The sequence below is a fragment of the Saimiri boliviensis genome, chromosome 6, assembly GCF_048565385.1.
Source record: "Saimiri boliviensis isolate mSaiBol1 chromosome 6, mSaiBol1.pri, whole genome shotgun sequence".
Taxonomy (NCBI): domain Eukaryota; kingdom Metazoa; phylum Chordata; class Mammalia; order Primates; family Cebidae; genus Saimiri; species Saimiri boliviensis.
In genome coordinates this window covers 78,746,036-78,761,161 of record NC_133454.1, presented here as the reverse complement: position 1 = coordinate 78,761,161, position 15,126 = coordinate 78,746,036, and the positions used below count along the sequence as shown (strand labels likewise).

Below are 15,126 nucleotides of genomic sequence, written 5' to 3'. Positions count from 1 at the left end.
GGATCTAGTTTTCTTCTATGCCAGATACTGCTTTTGCGCTAACATGCCACTTCCAGAATATTTGACATCTTTCATCTATTGTATTTTCTTTGTCTTTAAGGATCTATACTTTAAAAAATCTATTATTTATTTTCATATTTGTGAGGTTTTGAAAGGAACAGAGATAAACATACATGTTGTTTCTGCATGTTTAATTAGGATTAAGCTTGTCCCTTTCAGGGTTTTTTTTTTCTTCTTTTCTTGAGACAGGGTCTTGCATTGTTGCTCAGGCTGGAGTGCAGTGGCACAAACATGGCTCACTGCAACCTTGACCTCCTGGGCTCAAGTGATCTTCCTGCTTCAGCCTCCTGAGTACCTGGGACCACAGGTGTGTGTCACCATGCCTGGCTAATTTTTAAAAATTTTCGTAGAGATGGGGGTCTCACCATGTTGCCCAGTCTGGCCTCAGGCAATCCCCCCACCTTGGCCTCCCAAAGTGTTGGGATTACAGGGGTAATCCACCACCCCTGCCACCACACCTCACCCCCAGCCTTCAAAATGAGGTAGTTATGGAAAAAAAAATCATGTTTCTAGATGCCTATGTGCTAACAATTCAAAAACTGATGAATAGTACTTGTCTATTACTTGTACTAACTGTATGAGATACAAAACCAGAAGGCTGTTTGCTTATTGTTTCTCATCTCCATAGTTGTGATTTAACAATGTGGCTTATTTTTCAGGTGGTTATGACAGGGCTTTCCCCTTTTAGGGAAAGTGAAACTTCTAACTTGAGTAAATTGGCGGTGAAGTTACAAAGGTGAAGCCAGGAGTCTGCAGCAAGGCAGTGGTTGGGGCGGCAGTGCTTACCCACTCTTGCTTTGCACGTTACTCATATTGAGAGGAGAAGGTTCAAGATTAAGAAAAGGACCATCCCGTTTGTGCTGTTCTGCACTCACCTATAGCCTGCCAGATGCGGTCCTGCTTAGCAGATTGCTGGCTGCAGATCAGCAGGAACTTTCAGTGGCTGTCAATCTGCCAGTAGGGGGAGTGGCTCTGCAGGCTGGGAGACAGCTTTACCCCTCTGGTCACCCTGACAATCTTCCTCAGGAACTAGAACTCATTTAGGTGGGTGTGGGGAGCTGCACCTGCTCTCCTTCTAGCCCATCCACAGGTAGCAGAGACCTGGGGTGTAACCATGAGTACCCCACCATGCTGCTTGGCTTCCATGACCTTCGTCAGCTGTATCAGCACTCCTTTAGGAAGCTAATTGTCTTTTCTTACCTCCTTGCCAGAAACGTGTGCTGTCAACAATGGAGGCTGTGACCGCACCTGTAAGGATACTTCGACAGGTGTTCACTGCAGCTGTCCTGTTGGATTCACTCTCCAGCTGGATGGGAAGACGTGTAAAGGTAGCCTTCACCTCTCCAGGGAGGCTGGGTACCTGGTTATGGAGGGAAGACCCATGTTGCTAACGTGGGGATAAAGGGAGCATACCCACTATACCCCAAGTGACTCCAGATTTGCTTATGATTCATATCAATGCAAGCTTTTTTTCCCTTGGCTAGTGGAAGGTTATAGTTGAGTAAGCTTAATTATAACCAACTTAATTACACTAATTGTTGAGGAGGTCAGCCTCTACAAGCATCAAATAATTCATTTCAGACCGTGGCCTTATTAGAAAAAGGCAGTTAAAGGAAGCATTCATTTGCAGGAGATAATATCAACATATCATACATAATGGCCTAGAGATTTTTATGTAAATAGTAGTCAAGATGATTATCCAGAGGACTTAATGAATAACTGTACCATTAACTTTTACTGATGAAGAGAAACCCCAATGACTTGCTTGTATTTCGTGGGCAAGAGTACAAAGGATTAGTCTTTTAGCATGATAAAAAACAGATAACCAATTACCAGACGAAACTGGGAAAGATAAGATTGAGTATCAGGAATCATTTTAAAACATTGAAGCTATTTGATCATTGTATAACTTGCCAAAGCAAATGCTGTAGTCCTTTATAGCTTTAATCATTAAACTTGAATATACGGTGTACTACAGGGACCCATCTTATCTTGAGAGAGCAATACAAAGATGAGAATATAATAGGACATCATCATTTTTTCCCAGAGTTTGTTTCCTTAATGCCAGTCAAGGGCATCATAAGTCAGAGTTCTCAAGATGATGAAACACTTGTCTTTAAAAACTGGTTAACAGCCAGACAGGAAAACATGTGAAAGGTTAAAAACATCAGCAAACATTCTTAAATGCTTTTGTGAGTTTTCTTTTAATTGCAGAGACTAATGAACACACACAATGGCCCGTTAGGGAGCTGTGGAAAATGAGGCAAGTGTTGCTCTCTGATGTGCCCGATGCTTGCCTGTTGCAGATATTGACGAGTGCCAGACCCGCAATGGAGGTTGTGATCATTTCTGCAAAAACACTGTGGGCAGTTTTGACTGCAGCTGCAAAAAAGGATTTAAATTATTAACAGATGAGAAGTCTTGCCAAGGTATGTGCTGAAAACATAGCTGTGCCATGCAACAGCCCACTGGTTGGAGCAGAGACCACGTAACCCCCTCGTGGCAGAGCCTGGCTTATCAGGCTTCTTGACGGGGCCACTAATCCAACTTTTATCCTATGCTTCACTCATTTCATTTTTTTCTTCATAAAATGTATGACTCAAGCCTTCACTCATTTCATCCATTAGGTAGAATAAAAACATCCATGTAGCTCACAAGTATATTTTGGAAATTAAGTTGTTAATGGTTAGAGAACACCTTAAAGAACCCATCTGACGTGATTACAGCAGAGCTCACTGCTAGAAATGGATTGGAAAACAGAATGCAAACAGGGTTGCAGTGGGGTGTTGAGATTATGAATAATTTTCCTTTTCTAAAATTTTCTTTAATGTTATTTATCCCACAAAAGTTGATGGCAAAAGTCTATAGATTTAGTTAACATGCCCCCTTAGCAAAAAGTTTTGGTTAATCTATGATCAAGATTATGTGCCAGTTGTTCTCTTTTTTACAGCACTTGTTTTTTTTTTTTTTTTTTAATTATTTATTTTGAGACAGAGTCTCACTATTGCCTAGGCTGGAGTCCAGTGGCACCATCTTGGTTCACTGCAACCTCTGCCTCCCAGGTTCAAGCAATTCTTCTGCCTCAGCCTCCTGAGTAGCTGGGATTACAGGCACCTGCCAGCACACCCAGCTAATTTCTGAATTTTTAGTAGAGTCAGGGTTTCACATGTTGGCCAGGCTGGTCTCGAATTCCTGACCTCAGGTGATCCATGCACCTCGGCCTCCCAGAGTGCTGGGATTACAGGCGTGGGCCACCGCACCCGGCCCAGCACTTGTTTTAAGTGACCAGCCTTTGATCTTTGAAGAGAGGGAAGGCAGAGAGGGATGGGGAGGGCTTGTGAGGAGGAGACGCTTGTTGATCCTTAGAGAGGATTTCAGACTCCTCAAATGCATCCTTTCCATATAAGAGCTGCAGCAAGGGGAATTTTCTGGGTAGCAGTTGTTAGTTAATATTAATAACTGTTTTGGGTGGGGGGAAGCTGTTTCAGGTTTTTAGATGAGCACTTTCCCTTTGATATGCAGGAAGAAGTTCTCAGGAAAGATATGCTGTCATGTATTCTTGCTGCATTTTTGGGAAGAAGGACTACCTAATTTATTCTGTTAGGAATCTCAGAATTAGGCCGGGTGTGGTGGCTCACACTGTAATCTCAGCACTTTGGGAGGCCAGTCTGCCAACATAGTGAAACCCTGTCTGTACTAAAAATACCAAAATTACGCAGGTGTGATGGAGGGCATGGTGGCAGGCACTTGTAGTCTCAGCTACTTGGGAAGGCTGAGGCAGGAGAATCGCTTGAACACAGGGGGCAGAGGTTGCAGTGAGCCGAGATCACGCCAATGCACTACAGCCTGGGCAACAGAGTGAGACTCCATCTCAAAACAAAAAAAAAAACAAAAAAAACCCTCAAAATTAAATAAAAAATCAGAATATAACATCTGATTTCATTTTAGAAAAAGATACAGCATTACCTTTTTTAAAAAACACGGTGTGATGTTTGTTTTGTTTTTCTCTTGGTTTGTTCTTAATACATAATTTGTCAGACAGTTCAAGTATATTCCCCTTTAAATTCAGTTAGTTAATTCTAGGTAATTATTATGTGGTTTTCTTCGGTTGGACTTGGAAAGCAAATTTGCTGTTCCACATAATGTTTCCTAAGGTATAGAGCAAGCAATACTGTTGAAGCTGTGTAAACACATTAAAAAGGAATTAGAAAAGTGATCTCATTATTTTTGGCAAAGTGAGAGCCTGTACTGAGCAGCCAAAGTCAGCTACTGAACAAGTCCGCTTTCTTGACAACTGCTGATATTAATAACAGATTTTATAAAATGGCATCAATTCCTAGGGAAGAGAATGGGTTTTTTTCATTTTTCACTGATCTGTCTTGGTAGAACAAATATTTGCACAGAACAAATTTACTGAAGAAATGCCAGGATTTCTGGGAAAAGCTAGGGATAAAGAGGTTTTGCAAGAGTTTGCCCTTTTTTATTTTGCTTTTCCATTCTTCCTGTTCCTTCTAAATGTTGTTTTGTTAACATAGTTTCTCATGGCACACTCAGTGTTGAAAAAGTGGTCTAGCAGTGGTCTAGTTGGCTTCGACTGCGTGCTGCACTGGTCCTGGTTTATCTATTTGGAGACACAAGTCATAACTCTGTTAAAATCCTCCAAAGAGTTCAGAGAGTGAAGCACTCAAAGTCCAGCCTACAGGAAAGAGGTTGAGGGCCAGACCTGGGGAAAAGAGATGATGAGATGGACAAATGCAGCCTCCTGAGGCTGCTGCGTATGACCCCAGCTGCAGACAAGAAGGCTTCCACACTGAACCAGGATAGTGGACACGTGGGCCTGGAACATGGGGGAGGAACAAAACCAAGGCATCGGCCAAGAGGATCCAATGTAGAGCAGAACTACCACATTTCAGGGTCTGCAAATAGAAAATTACTGAGGATATTTGTATTTCTGCATTCTTTCAGTGCAGAGGGCATTAAAACCCAGGATTAACTGACCTCTTGGGGCCAGAAGACTAATTTTGAGATCAGAAAGGGATGGGAACTAGATTCACCTCCAAACCATGTGTTTCAACTTTCAATTTGCCATAGTTAATAAATTACTATTGCTGTCTTTCCAATCAATAGTTACGTGACAATTGCTAGCACGTTGGAGCTTACAAAACCCCTTTTAGGTATGTTATATCATTTGGCTTCATTTAAACATTTTAAATTACTCAGCCCTGCAAGTACGCATGGGTGGGAGAGATCCACTGAGCTTTGAGGCAAGTGCAGTTTGCAACAGGATGTGGAAATTGAGGGCCACGGCAGTGAGTATAATTCTTGTGAGCTGCTCCACACTTTAACACAAGCAAGTGAGGAGAATGGATAGATAATGTTTTTTACCCTGTGTGTATTGTTTTTGTGTTGGTCAGCAACTGGTATTTATCATAAACCTATTCTTCACTCATCCCTCAGAGTGGGTTTCAGCTCCCTTCTCGCTTTGACCATTACAGATGTGGATGAGTGCTCTTTGGATAGGACCTGTGACCACAGCTGCATCAACCACCCTGGCACATTTGCTTGTGCTTGCAACCGAGGGTACACTCTGTATGGCTTCACCCACTGTGGAGGTGAGCAGACTGCCCCTGTTGATTTGGGAGGGGAATGAGGCTGGGCCTAGAGGGGAGCAGGGCCCACCCCTGAGGTTTGCTTTCCTACGTCGGGGGATGAAATGTACATTCCAGTCCCTGAATAATAGCAGTGAGTCCATCAACTCGAAAGAAGGATCTATTAAAGGAATCGCCCCACATGTATCCCTTTAACCCGCTAAGTGTGAAATGGAGCAGAGAGAGGGGCTGAGCTCTTCCAGCTGTGAATTCTCAATTGACTTGATTGACTTGTGGTTGTATTCAGAGAGTGGGAGGGTCTCTTCAGAGCTGACATCCTACTTGTTGGAACATCCCAGCGGATAGTAAAGTCACAGTCCTCAGAGAGGCTTGGCAGGCCACCCACCAATTTCACAGCCCTGCCGTGCGTAGGAACTGGCTGCAAAGCCTTGGTTTGAGTCCCACAAATAGGTCTTTGAGCTGGAAATGGAGCTATGAAGTTTCTCTCTCCTCTCTCGGCCCATTTTGCAACATGTTCTCATGTCTCCTAACCTTATGGTCAAGCAGGCTAGACCATAAACTGGATTTGGTACCAACTGACTCCCACTCCACTCCCCCAGTCATCAGATTCACCTAGCAATCTTTGAGAATACAGGTTCAGATTCCAATTCAGAATGTCTAGGGCTTCCAAGACCATCTTCCTGAGGATCTACAGGATTTCGGAATCTGAACCTGTATTCGCAAAGATTGCTGGGTGAATCTGATGACTGGGGGAGTGGAGTGGGCTTAAATACTTTCTGCCCAATCCTCCTGTCTTGTGCTTAAGACGAATGGATACTACTGATTTGTTAGTGATGGTTATCTCCCTTCTCCCTTTCAGCATATCCTTGGCATAGCCAAAAACATACTCCTTCAGGAAACCTCGAGAAAATGTACCCTGAGTATGGATGTATGTCTGGGTTTAGGTGGAGCCACCTTTTGACCTGGACTCCGTCTCAGGTTGATGGGAATTTGTGCAGTCACTTCCCTTTCTCTGTGCCTTAACTGTGTAAATGGTTAAACAGGGAGTCCCAATTCTGTCTGCCTTCCTTGCTGTATTGCTAATGGGGGGAATGGATTGGTCAAAATGGAGCTTGAGGCTGGGTGCAGTGGCTCATGCCTGTAATCCCATCATTTTGGGGAGGCAGGTGGATCACCTGAGGTCAGGAGTTTGAGACCAGCCTGGCCAACATGATGAAACCCCGTCTCTACTAAAAATGCAAAAATTAGCCAGGCATGGTGGCACATGCCTGTAATCTCAGCTACTCAGGAGGCTGAGGCAGGAGAATTACTTGAACCCAGGAGGCAGAGGTTGCAGTGAGCCAAGATCATACCAGTGTACTCCAGCCTGAGTGACGAGAGTGAAACTAAAAAAAGGCCGTATTGAGCCCCGCGCCAGGAAATTTGCTGGGTGGGGAGTGGGGTGTGCTGTCAGCTGGTGCCGAGTGTTCATGCTAAAGGCAGTCAGTGCCTTCCCTTTGTTTAGTGAGTTTCAACCTTGTGACTCCCCTGCTGCTCCTTCCTCAGGGTAGGGACTGTGTCAGCCTGTTCAGTGACAAGCTGCTGTGACAGGAGAGTATTTTGTTCTGCAGACACCGACGAGTGCAGCATCAACAACGGAGGCTGTCAGCAGGTCTGTGTGAACACAGTGGGCAGCTACGAATGCCAGTGCCAGCCTGGGTACAAGCTCCACTGGAATAAAAAAGACTGTGTGGGTAAGGGCCACCAAGGCACACACTCAGACAGCGGGCTGGCCTCTGGCCCAGAGGCAGTGTGGCTCTGCACACTCCCATATCCAACCCGGCCCTCCCTCGGCTGACTTCCCCACCAGCTGCCGCAGCCGTTCTTTAAATAGATCAAAAACAGGAGATACTTTGCAGGATCTTTGGTGTTTCCTTCTGTGCTTCTGTGTAGGTTGGAACTCACTTCTGTTTTCCTGGTTGCTTTTCTGCATGAAAAAATGGCATATCAGGGGCTCCTTTCCCTTGGTAGGAATAAGGCCTAGCATTTGTGTTCTGTGCGGGGCATCAGCTTTACCTTCTTTTCTTGGGGCCTTTGGTGCTTGGGACTCAATCATACTTGTCACACTTGGAAATGTCCTCTTTCTGTAAGTGTCTATTTTGTCCTGTCTAGAAGTGAAGGGGCTCCTGCCCACAAGTGTGTTGCCCCACGTGTCCCTGCATTGCGGTAAGAGTGGTGGAGGAGACAGGTGCTTCCTCAGATGTCACTCTGGCATTGACCTCTCTTCAGGTGAGTGGGGCCCGGTTCCCGGGGCAGGTCCTCATGCGGGGCCGGGCCTCTGTGGCCTCCAGGTGTTAGAGTCCCTCAAAGGGCTTCTAGGTCCTCCACCAGATGCCCCCAACCACCATGCTTTGAGAGGTCCATGCTTTGAGACTATATACTGGGTGTTTTTCTAGTGGCCCGTGTGGAATGGGGTGGGGGAGTGATTTTAGCTGCTACCAGGATAGCCTGTTACCTTGCTTATGCATTTGACAAATCACATTCTGTCTGTCAGGACTGCAAGGGGCCTACTCTGTCACCTGCGGCTCTTCCTCTCCTCTGAGGAGCAAACAACAAAAATCAAATGACTCTGCTTTTGGGGGTAATTACCAAATCTGCGTGTTCTCTCTGGGGCTCACTGTGTTCAAGGGGCTTCATTCAGGGGGTGCTGTTCCTGGATGTTGGCTTTGTTTTTTTTCTCTTAATGTCCTTGATGCTGTGAGCATGTTCCAGGGTGCTGTTGCCTGCAGCCAAGGTGCCCCAAATGTGACTCTCCCACGTAACGGATACTTCCTGAATGGCCACTGTGTGTGGTCAGCCCTGGAGGGTTATCATCCTGGGCAGAGGCCCACAGAACTCCAGGACCAGTGGTCTGGACTCCAGAGCACCTCAAAGGCCCAGGAAGTGTGTCTGGGGCACATGGCATGGACAGAAATAGGCTTGGGCAGAGGAGGGGCAGCAGGGATTCTGTGCTGAGAAAGGGGTCCAAACCCTTTCCTGTTTGCCAAAAGATGAAGAATGAAATCCAATGTTTTCAGGAGGCTGTGTCCTCCTGAATATAGACACCTTTGTCATTATGTTATCATCAGAACACCTGAATGAAGTTCATATGACATCCCGATGTCTGTATTACATATATGAGCAAAGCTAGAGACTCAAAGCAAGACAATACAGCTCGCATGTGTTGACTGAACCGTTCAAATATGCCAGCTACTGTAGTACACATATTAACTGACTTAAGCCATACTACAACCCTCTGAGGAAACTTTGCCATTATCCTCACTAACCAGATGAAGAAACTGAGGCTCAGAGAAGTGAAATAACTTACCCAAAGTGGCTTAGGTAAGAAATAGGGGAGCTGGGATTTAAACCCAGACAATTTGGGTCCAGAGTCTCTCGCACTGTCCTTCACTGCCCTTTCAGTGCACGTTTGGACTCAACCAGGGCAGACATCATGGTCTGTTTCACCAAATTCCTCAGTGATGGTTCCTTGGTGATTTAGGCCACCCCGAGGGTAGGCAAGCTAATAGCTATTCCGTTATTACTGTGTACCAAGCAGGGAGCTAAACATTTTCCTTTTTAAAAATGCATTATCTTATTTTATCCTTACAACAGCCTAGTAATATAGGTACTGTAATTATGTCTGTTTTACAGATAAGGACACTGAGGCTCAGGGATATTAAGTAACTTGCTCAAGTTCTCACCACAAATTAAAGGAGCCAGGGCGTTGACAAAGGAGCTAGGGCAGAGCCTACCGTATGGTTAAGACTGACTGACCCTGGGAAGAGAACAGAATTTTGCACATCAGGCCCTCCAAGTGGGACCCTTCTTCCTCTCAGACCTCAGAGCCTAGCCATGTTTAGTGAGTGCCATTTATGTTTGGAATGACAGCTCCCTCAGCCCTGTCCTCCCATGACAGGCTTGTTTAGGAAAATCTGCCCTTCACCATTTTGTCAAACGGGCTTATCCACATTTGAACTGGGGGATTCTGGCCTTCTTTCTCAGGAAGGCATAAAAATGACTTCATCTTTTATTTCACTGCCAACGCTATTTTTACCCTCTGTTATGTGTATATATACATTTTTTTTGAAATAGAGTCTCACTCACTCTGTCGCCTAGGCTGGAGTACAGTGGTACTATCTTAGCTCAATGCAACCTCCACCTCCCAGGTTCAAGTGATTCTCCTGCCTCAGCCTCCTGAGTAGCTGGGATTACAGATGTGCGCCACCACGCCCAGCAAATTTTTGTGTTTTTAGTAGGGATGGGGTTTCACCATGTTGACCAGGCTGGCCTCTGTTATATTTGAGTACTGGATTTGTCTCTCACATAAGGGGGTAACAGTAACTTTTAGGAGGCTCCTGGTGGCCCCAGTCCAGGGCAATGGGTACTCCATGATCCAAGCCTCTCTTGGCCTCAGGGTAGGAGATGGGCTGAGGGTGTGCCGTGTGTGGTGGGAGCTGCCAATGGACAGCTTGCTGCTTCCCATCTGGTGTCTCCATTCTTTTGCCTCTGAAGGTAACGTCTCTCACTTGTTTCTTTCTGAAGATGTCGCCACCATCAGGACAAGTGTAACCTTTAAGCTAAATGAAGGCAAGTGTAGTTTGAAAAAGGCTGAGCTGTTTCCGTTTCCCGAGGGTCTGCGACCAGCACTACCAGGTACGGAATCAGATGGTTGGTGTAGGGAGCTTGCCTGCATGTGGGAAGGGGCCTGTGGCCAGCCGAGCTGGAGGTCCAGGGGGGCCAGGGGCTGTCCAGCCAATCCAAGCACACTGCAAGATGGGATTGAACCATCCACAATCTCCAGGGACTCATCCCAAGAGGAAGAAAAGCATAACTTCACACACATGTAGTTACGGGGTTACACTTTGGGGCTTCATTTGCATGGTATAGTTGGTGAGGCTCTGGGGAACCCACAAGTTCATAGAAGTCAATAAGGGCTTCAGATGAATTAGCAATGTGTGGTCATATTGGGTTAAATTTTCTAGATCTCAGAGTTTGCTTGAAATATAAGCCAAAGAAATGAAAAAAAGGTTTGGCTCAGAAAGGATAACTTTGTTGAATAAAGATCTAATATCCAGCTTTCCTGCTGGGTCTAGTTTTTGGAAGCAGTGACCCCATTGGCTTCAGCAAAGCAAATACCATCCAAGTAGAAATGGCCTTCTTGAGAAGAGTAGAATCGAACATTCCTCTTTCTTTCCCAGCACACAGTTCCAGTGTTATTTCATAGAATACTTTTGGAGATTAAAAATAAAAAGGATCAGGATTCATATACTAGGGAGACTTCTTTCCCCAATCTACTCTAAAATCACACAAATAAACCTAAAGCTCACTCTAGTCACTTTTGACTGCCTATTTTAAGTAAGTAATTTTAAGAAACTTGGTACCTCCATTTGATGGAATATTATACAGCTATTTTTTTCTGTGTTTTCAAAGACTGTTTAATGATACAGGAAAATGGTCTTGCTATAATGCTGAGATGTAAAGCAGGAGATAAACATTTCGTATATCTAATACAATCCAAATTGTGTAAGAAAAAGTGTGGTAGAAGAAACAAAAAGAAGACTCACCATATCATTAGTTGTGGTTACATCTGGGTGGGAGGATGATGGGTAAATTCAATTTTTTTTTCTGCATTTTCCAAATTTACCATAGTGAGCATTTATACTTTTAAATCTCAGGGGTGGAGGGAGGGGGCATTGTTTAAAAATAGATTTGAACCAGTCGTGGTGCCTCATACCGAGAGGCCAAGGCAGGCAGATTGCTTGAGCTCAGGACTTTGGGACCAGCCTGGGCAACATGGCAAAACCCCATCTCTACAAAAACTACAAAAAAATTAGCTGGGCCTAATGGCTCGTGCCTGTAGTCCCAGCTACTCAGCAGGCGAAGGCGGGAGGGTCACTTGAGCCCAGGAGGTTGAGCTTGCAGTGAGCTGTGTTGACACCACTGCATTCCAGCCTGGGCAAAGAGCAGAACCCTATTTCAATAAAATGAAATAAAATAAATAAAAATGGTAAAAATAGACTTGGCCTGTAGTTTATTTAATGGGATTGTACTAGTGTTAATGTCTTAGTTTTAATAAATGTATGATGTTAACAGGGGGGACTAAGTGAAGGTTATGTGGGAACTCTATACTATCTTAGCAACCTTTCTATACATCTACGTATTTCAAAATGAAATGTTTAAAAAAATACGTATGGAAACATCAAAAAGGAAAAAGATTTAAAATGAGAATCTGTTCAGTTTAAGATTTGAAGTTACCCTTTTGCTAAGGTAAGATACATCTTTAGGGGGAAAATGTGAAGAAGAAATAAATTTGCCTCCCTGTGGTCCCTGTTGATCTGTTGCTTGAATGTCCTGGTAATGTTAAAGAAGAATCTGTTACAGGTAATACTTCATTTCAGTAAAGATTTTGAAATAGAGACAAATTCATGGAGTGGATGCTATGTGGACCTGCTCTTTGGTGAGGCTTAGCAGATTCACTGGAAACCATGGTGAGAGGGGAGACAGCCAAGTCAGGAACAGGGATGTGCAAAGCCCATCTTATGCAACACTTCCACTCTCCTAGATGCCTTCATGATATTGTTTGCTTCTGTGATGCTTTGTGTCATTTATTGCTCCTGGTTTAAAAATGAGACATCACTGCTGATGGGTGTTCCAGCTTTCCCTTCGGGTTAGAATGACTCCAAGGTCAGTTTGCCTGAAAGCAGGACTTGGTTTCCTTTCCACTCTGGTGCTCATTCCTTATTCCGAACCTCAGTCCCTGCTCGGCACATCACTGTCCAGCTTTACACAAACTAAATGTGAGAATATAAGCGCACATTACCAAACCATCAGCAAGGAATGTAAGACGACCCCTGGTTCTTGTCTTCCACAAATGTTGCTGGTCAGTCGGAAACACCTACCATTTATTCATGAAAAGAATTTTCAAGAGCTAAATTGTAAAGTTATGTAGGAGGCAATGCTAGCTCTTCAAACTTAAAATGTCATTGTGCTCCAGGCTGAGGGCCTGCAGTGTCTTGGCATCTGGAGATAATCACTTAGTCCCTTGAGAGTTGTTTTAATGAAATGTTTACTGAGCTCTAGCAAATGTTCAGCTGAGTGCTTTGCCAGGATTTGGCTTCCGATAATTTTGTTTCTTCATACAGAGAAGCACAGCTCAGTAAAAGAGAGCTTCCGCTACGTAAACCTTACATGCAGCTCTGGCAAGCAAGTCCCACGAGCCCCTGGCCGACCAAGCACCCCTAAGGAAATGTTTATCACTGTTGAGTTTGAGCTTGAAATTAACCAAAAGGAGGTGACAGGTTGGTTTGAAAACAGTCTATATTGCCAGGCTTCTCACAGCTTGCTCCTTATTTCTTTGCCTTTTACTTACCATTCTTGGGGAAAAAAATAATGCAAACACTGAAGTATCTCCTGTTTTTTTTTTTGTTTGTTTGTTTTTGTTTTAACCCTGAAACTAAATTGAATTGGTTTGGAGCGTGATGATTTTCTCTGCTTCATAAAAACCCAAAGCTATCATTTTGATCCACAAATTTCTGTTCGAATCGAATGCTGCCCAGCCTGCTAGGTAACCCCCTCCAGGTTTCTCCCCATTCGGTCCCCAGGGAGCTCGGGGTGTTGGAAGGGCCTGCAGTTAATCTGGCCGTTATTGCACGCTGCAGCCTGACCTCCTCCTGCACTGCTGTCCCTCTTGTTTCTGTAGCTTCTTGTGACCTGAGCTGCATCGTAAAGCGAACCGAGAAGCGGCTCCGGAAGGCCATTCGCACACTCAGAAAGGCCGCCCACAGGGAGCAGTTTCACCTCCAGCTCTCAGGCATGAATGTCGACGTGGCTAAAAAGCCTCCCAGAACATCTGAACGCCAGGCAGAGTCCTGTGGAGTGGGCCAGGGTCACGTAGAAAATCAATGTGGTGAGTGGCCTGGGACATTCTTGCTAACAGCACAGCCTTGGGCTCCATAAATACTCAAGGTACCCAAAAGCAAGTCTGGCCCATCCTCCCTTCTCAGTGCTCACTTTAGAGGACACTCTGGTCAGCCCTTCTCTTTCAGTAACTGTGGTGTTTGTGTCTGTTATCCCTGCTAGGCCCAGAGCTCCCTGGGGCGAGACTGATTTTGTTCACCTCTGTGTCCTCAGTGCCTGTAATATCTGGCTTGTGGTGGGCACTAAAATGTTTGCTGGCTTGAGGAACAGGAGAGAAGTGGCAAAGTTGATGAGAAGAGGGGATGTTGCTCTTTGCAGGTCTGAGGTGTGGTGTTCTTCCCCAGCTGGGGCAGGACTGCAGGGGTAAGGCACCCTGGAGCCTTCACCACACTGTCATCACAGCTCCTCTTACGGCCTCCCTCTGGCTTGACCAATGATGGTAATGAACAAACTCCTGTCCATAGATTTGTGCAGAGGCAAAGCTAGAGGGCTGCTTGGCTGCCCTATGAGACCCCAGAGCCTCAGCCCAGGGCTCCTAATGGTGTCAGTTCATTGTATGGGTTGTGTTGGTGGTATGTGTTTCAGAATTAAATTTGAGACCTGGCGCTTGAGGAGTATCAACTCTCTCTCCGATAAAGCTAGCAAGAGGATCCAGGATGCAAGATTCTAGGATGGTCAGTTTAGAGATTTATTTGTCACAAGAGACTCTTCTGGGTAATTATGGGAGACTTTACCTGAAAAGTCTTAGATGGGGAAAATTGGGGTGTCACTTTATAGTAGTAATGATAATGATTTATTAAGTTCTTATCTGTCACAAGTGTAACACTAAGCCTCATGTCTGCATTATCTCATTTAATCCTAACAGTAACCTTCCCAGGTAGGTATTATTCCTTCCATTTAACAGCTGAAGCTCAGAGGGCTAAGTTCTCTTGCTCAAGATCACATTGATGGTTTGATTTCAAAACCTGTGCTCTGGTCCCAAGCAGAGTGAATTTCAGCAATTAGACTTAATCCAGGATAAACTGATGTCCTTTTCCAAAGTATCAGTAGAATCATGAGGCCCAAGCAATGAAGCTTAGCTAAGGAGTTGAAATTTGTGTTTCTAAATAAGCAAAGCTGAATCCAGGGGCACTTGTTCCAGAGAATTGTCAGCCTTAGGCCCACAGCTCAAATTTGTTGCTTTGCCAACTTAGTGAAAATCAAGTGTAACTGTCTACAGGGAGCTGGTTTCCAGATAGTCTTGACTTTAATTCCAGCTGATTCTCTCTTAAAAAGAAGCAAAGGGAGAAAAAAAGTAAAAACAGCCCAGCTGGTTGATCTGTTCTCATTTAAAATTCTGAGTTCCAGTTCCCATACTAAAATAGTGGTGAGAGTTGGCTGTTGCTGCCCTACTTTCCAGGATGAGTTGCAGAAACTGTCAAGGCCATCCTGGCCTCTCAGGGTTCCACTGCACCCCTCCCCCATCTGCTATCCTGTTAGGGTGAGGCCTCGCAGACTGGCCAGGGAGTCTTTGTGGCCA

The 15,126-nt window shown here is 44.9% G+C and overlaps 1 protein-coding gene across 12 annotated transcripts in view; it reads left to right on the top strand.

The window, feature by feature from the left end:
• SCUBE2 (signal peptide, CUB domain and EGF like domain containing 2) overlaps positions 1–15,126 on the top strand; it is an 84,914-nt gene that overhangs the window by 28,267 nt on the left and 41,521 nt on the right. For 6 of the 12 annotated variants that reach the window (XR_012518088.1, XM_074401070.1, XM_074401067.1 and 3 more), the window contains 9 exons: positions 1,272–1,388; positions 2,367–2,489; positions 5,556–5,672; positions 7,280–7,402; positions 7,821–7,937; positions 8,203–8,289; positions 10,233–10,343; positions 12,833–12,988; positions 13,390–13,596. Coding sequence is in view for 11 of the 12 variants with exons in the window: in XM_074401070.1 (XP_074257171.1) it covers positions 1,272–1,388; positions 2,367–2,489; positions 5,556–5,672; positions 7,280–7,402; positions 7,821–7,937; positions 8,203–8,289; positions 10,233–10,343; positions 12,833–12,988; positions 13,390–13,596 (1,158 nt within the window). In the remaining variant the exon portion in view is untranslated. The remainder of the gene's footprint in view (positions 1–1,271; positions 1,389–2,366; positions 2,490–5,555; positions 5,673–7,279; positions 7,403–7,820; positions 7,938–8,202; positions 8,290–10,232; positions 10,344–12,832; positions 12,989–13,389; positions 13,597–15,126) is intronic. The other 6 variants (XM_074401071.1, XM_039470809.2, XM_039470810.2 and 3 more) reach the window with 3 other exon arrangements.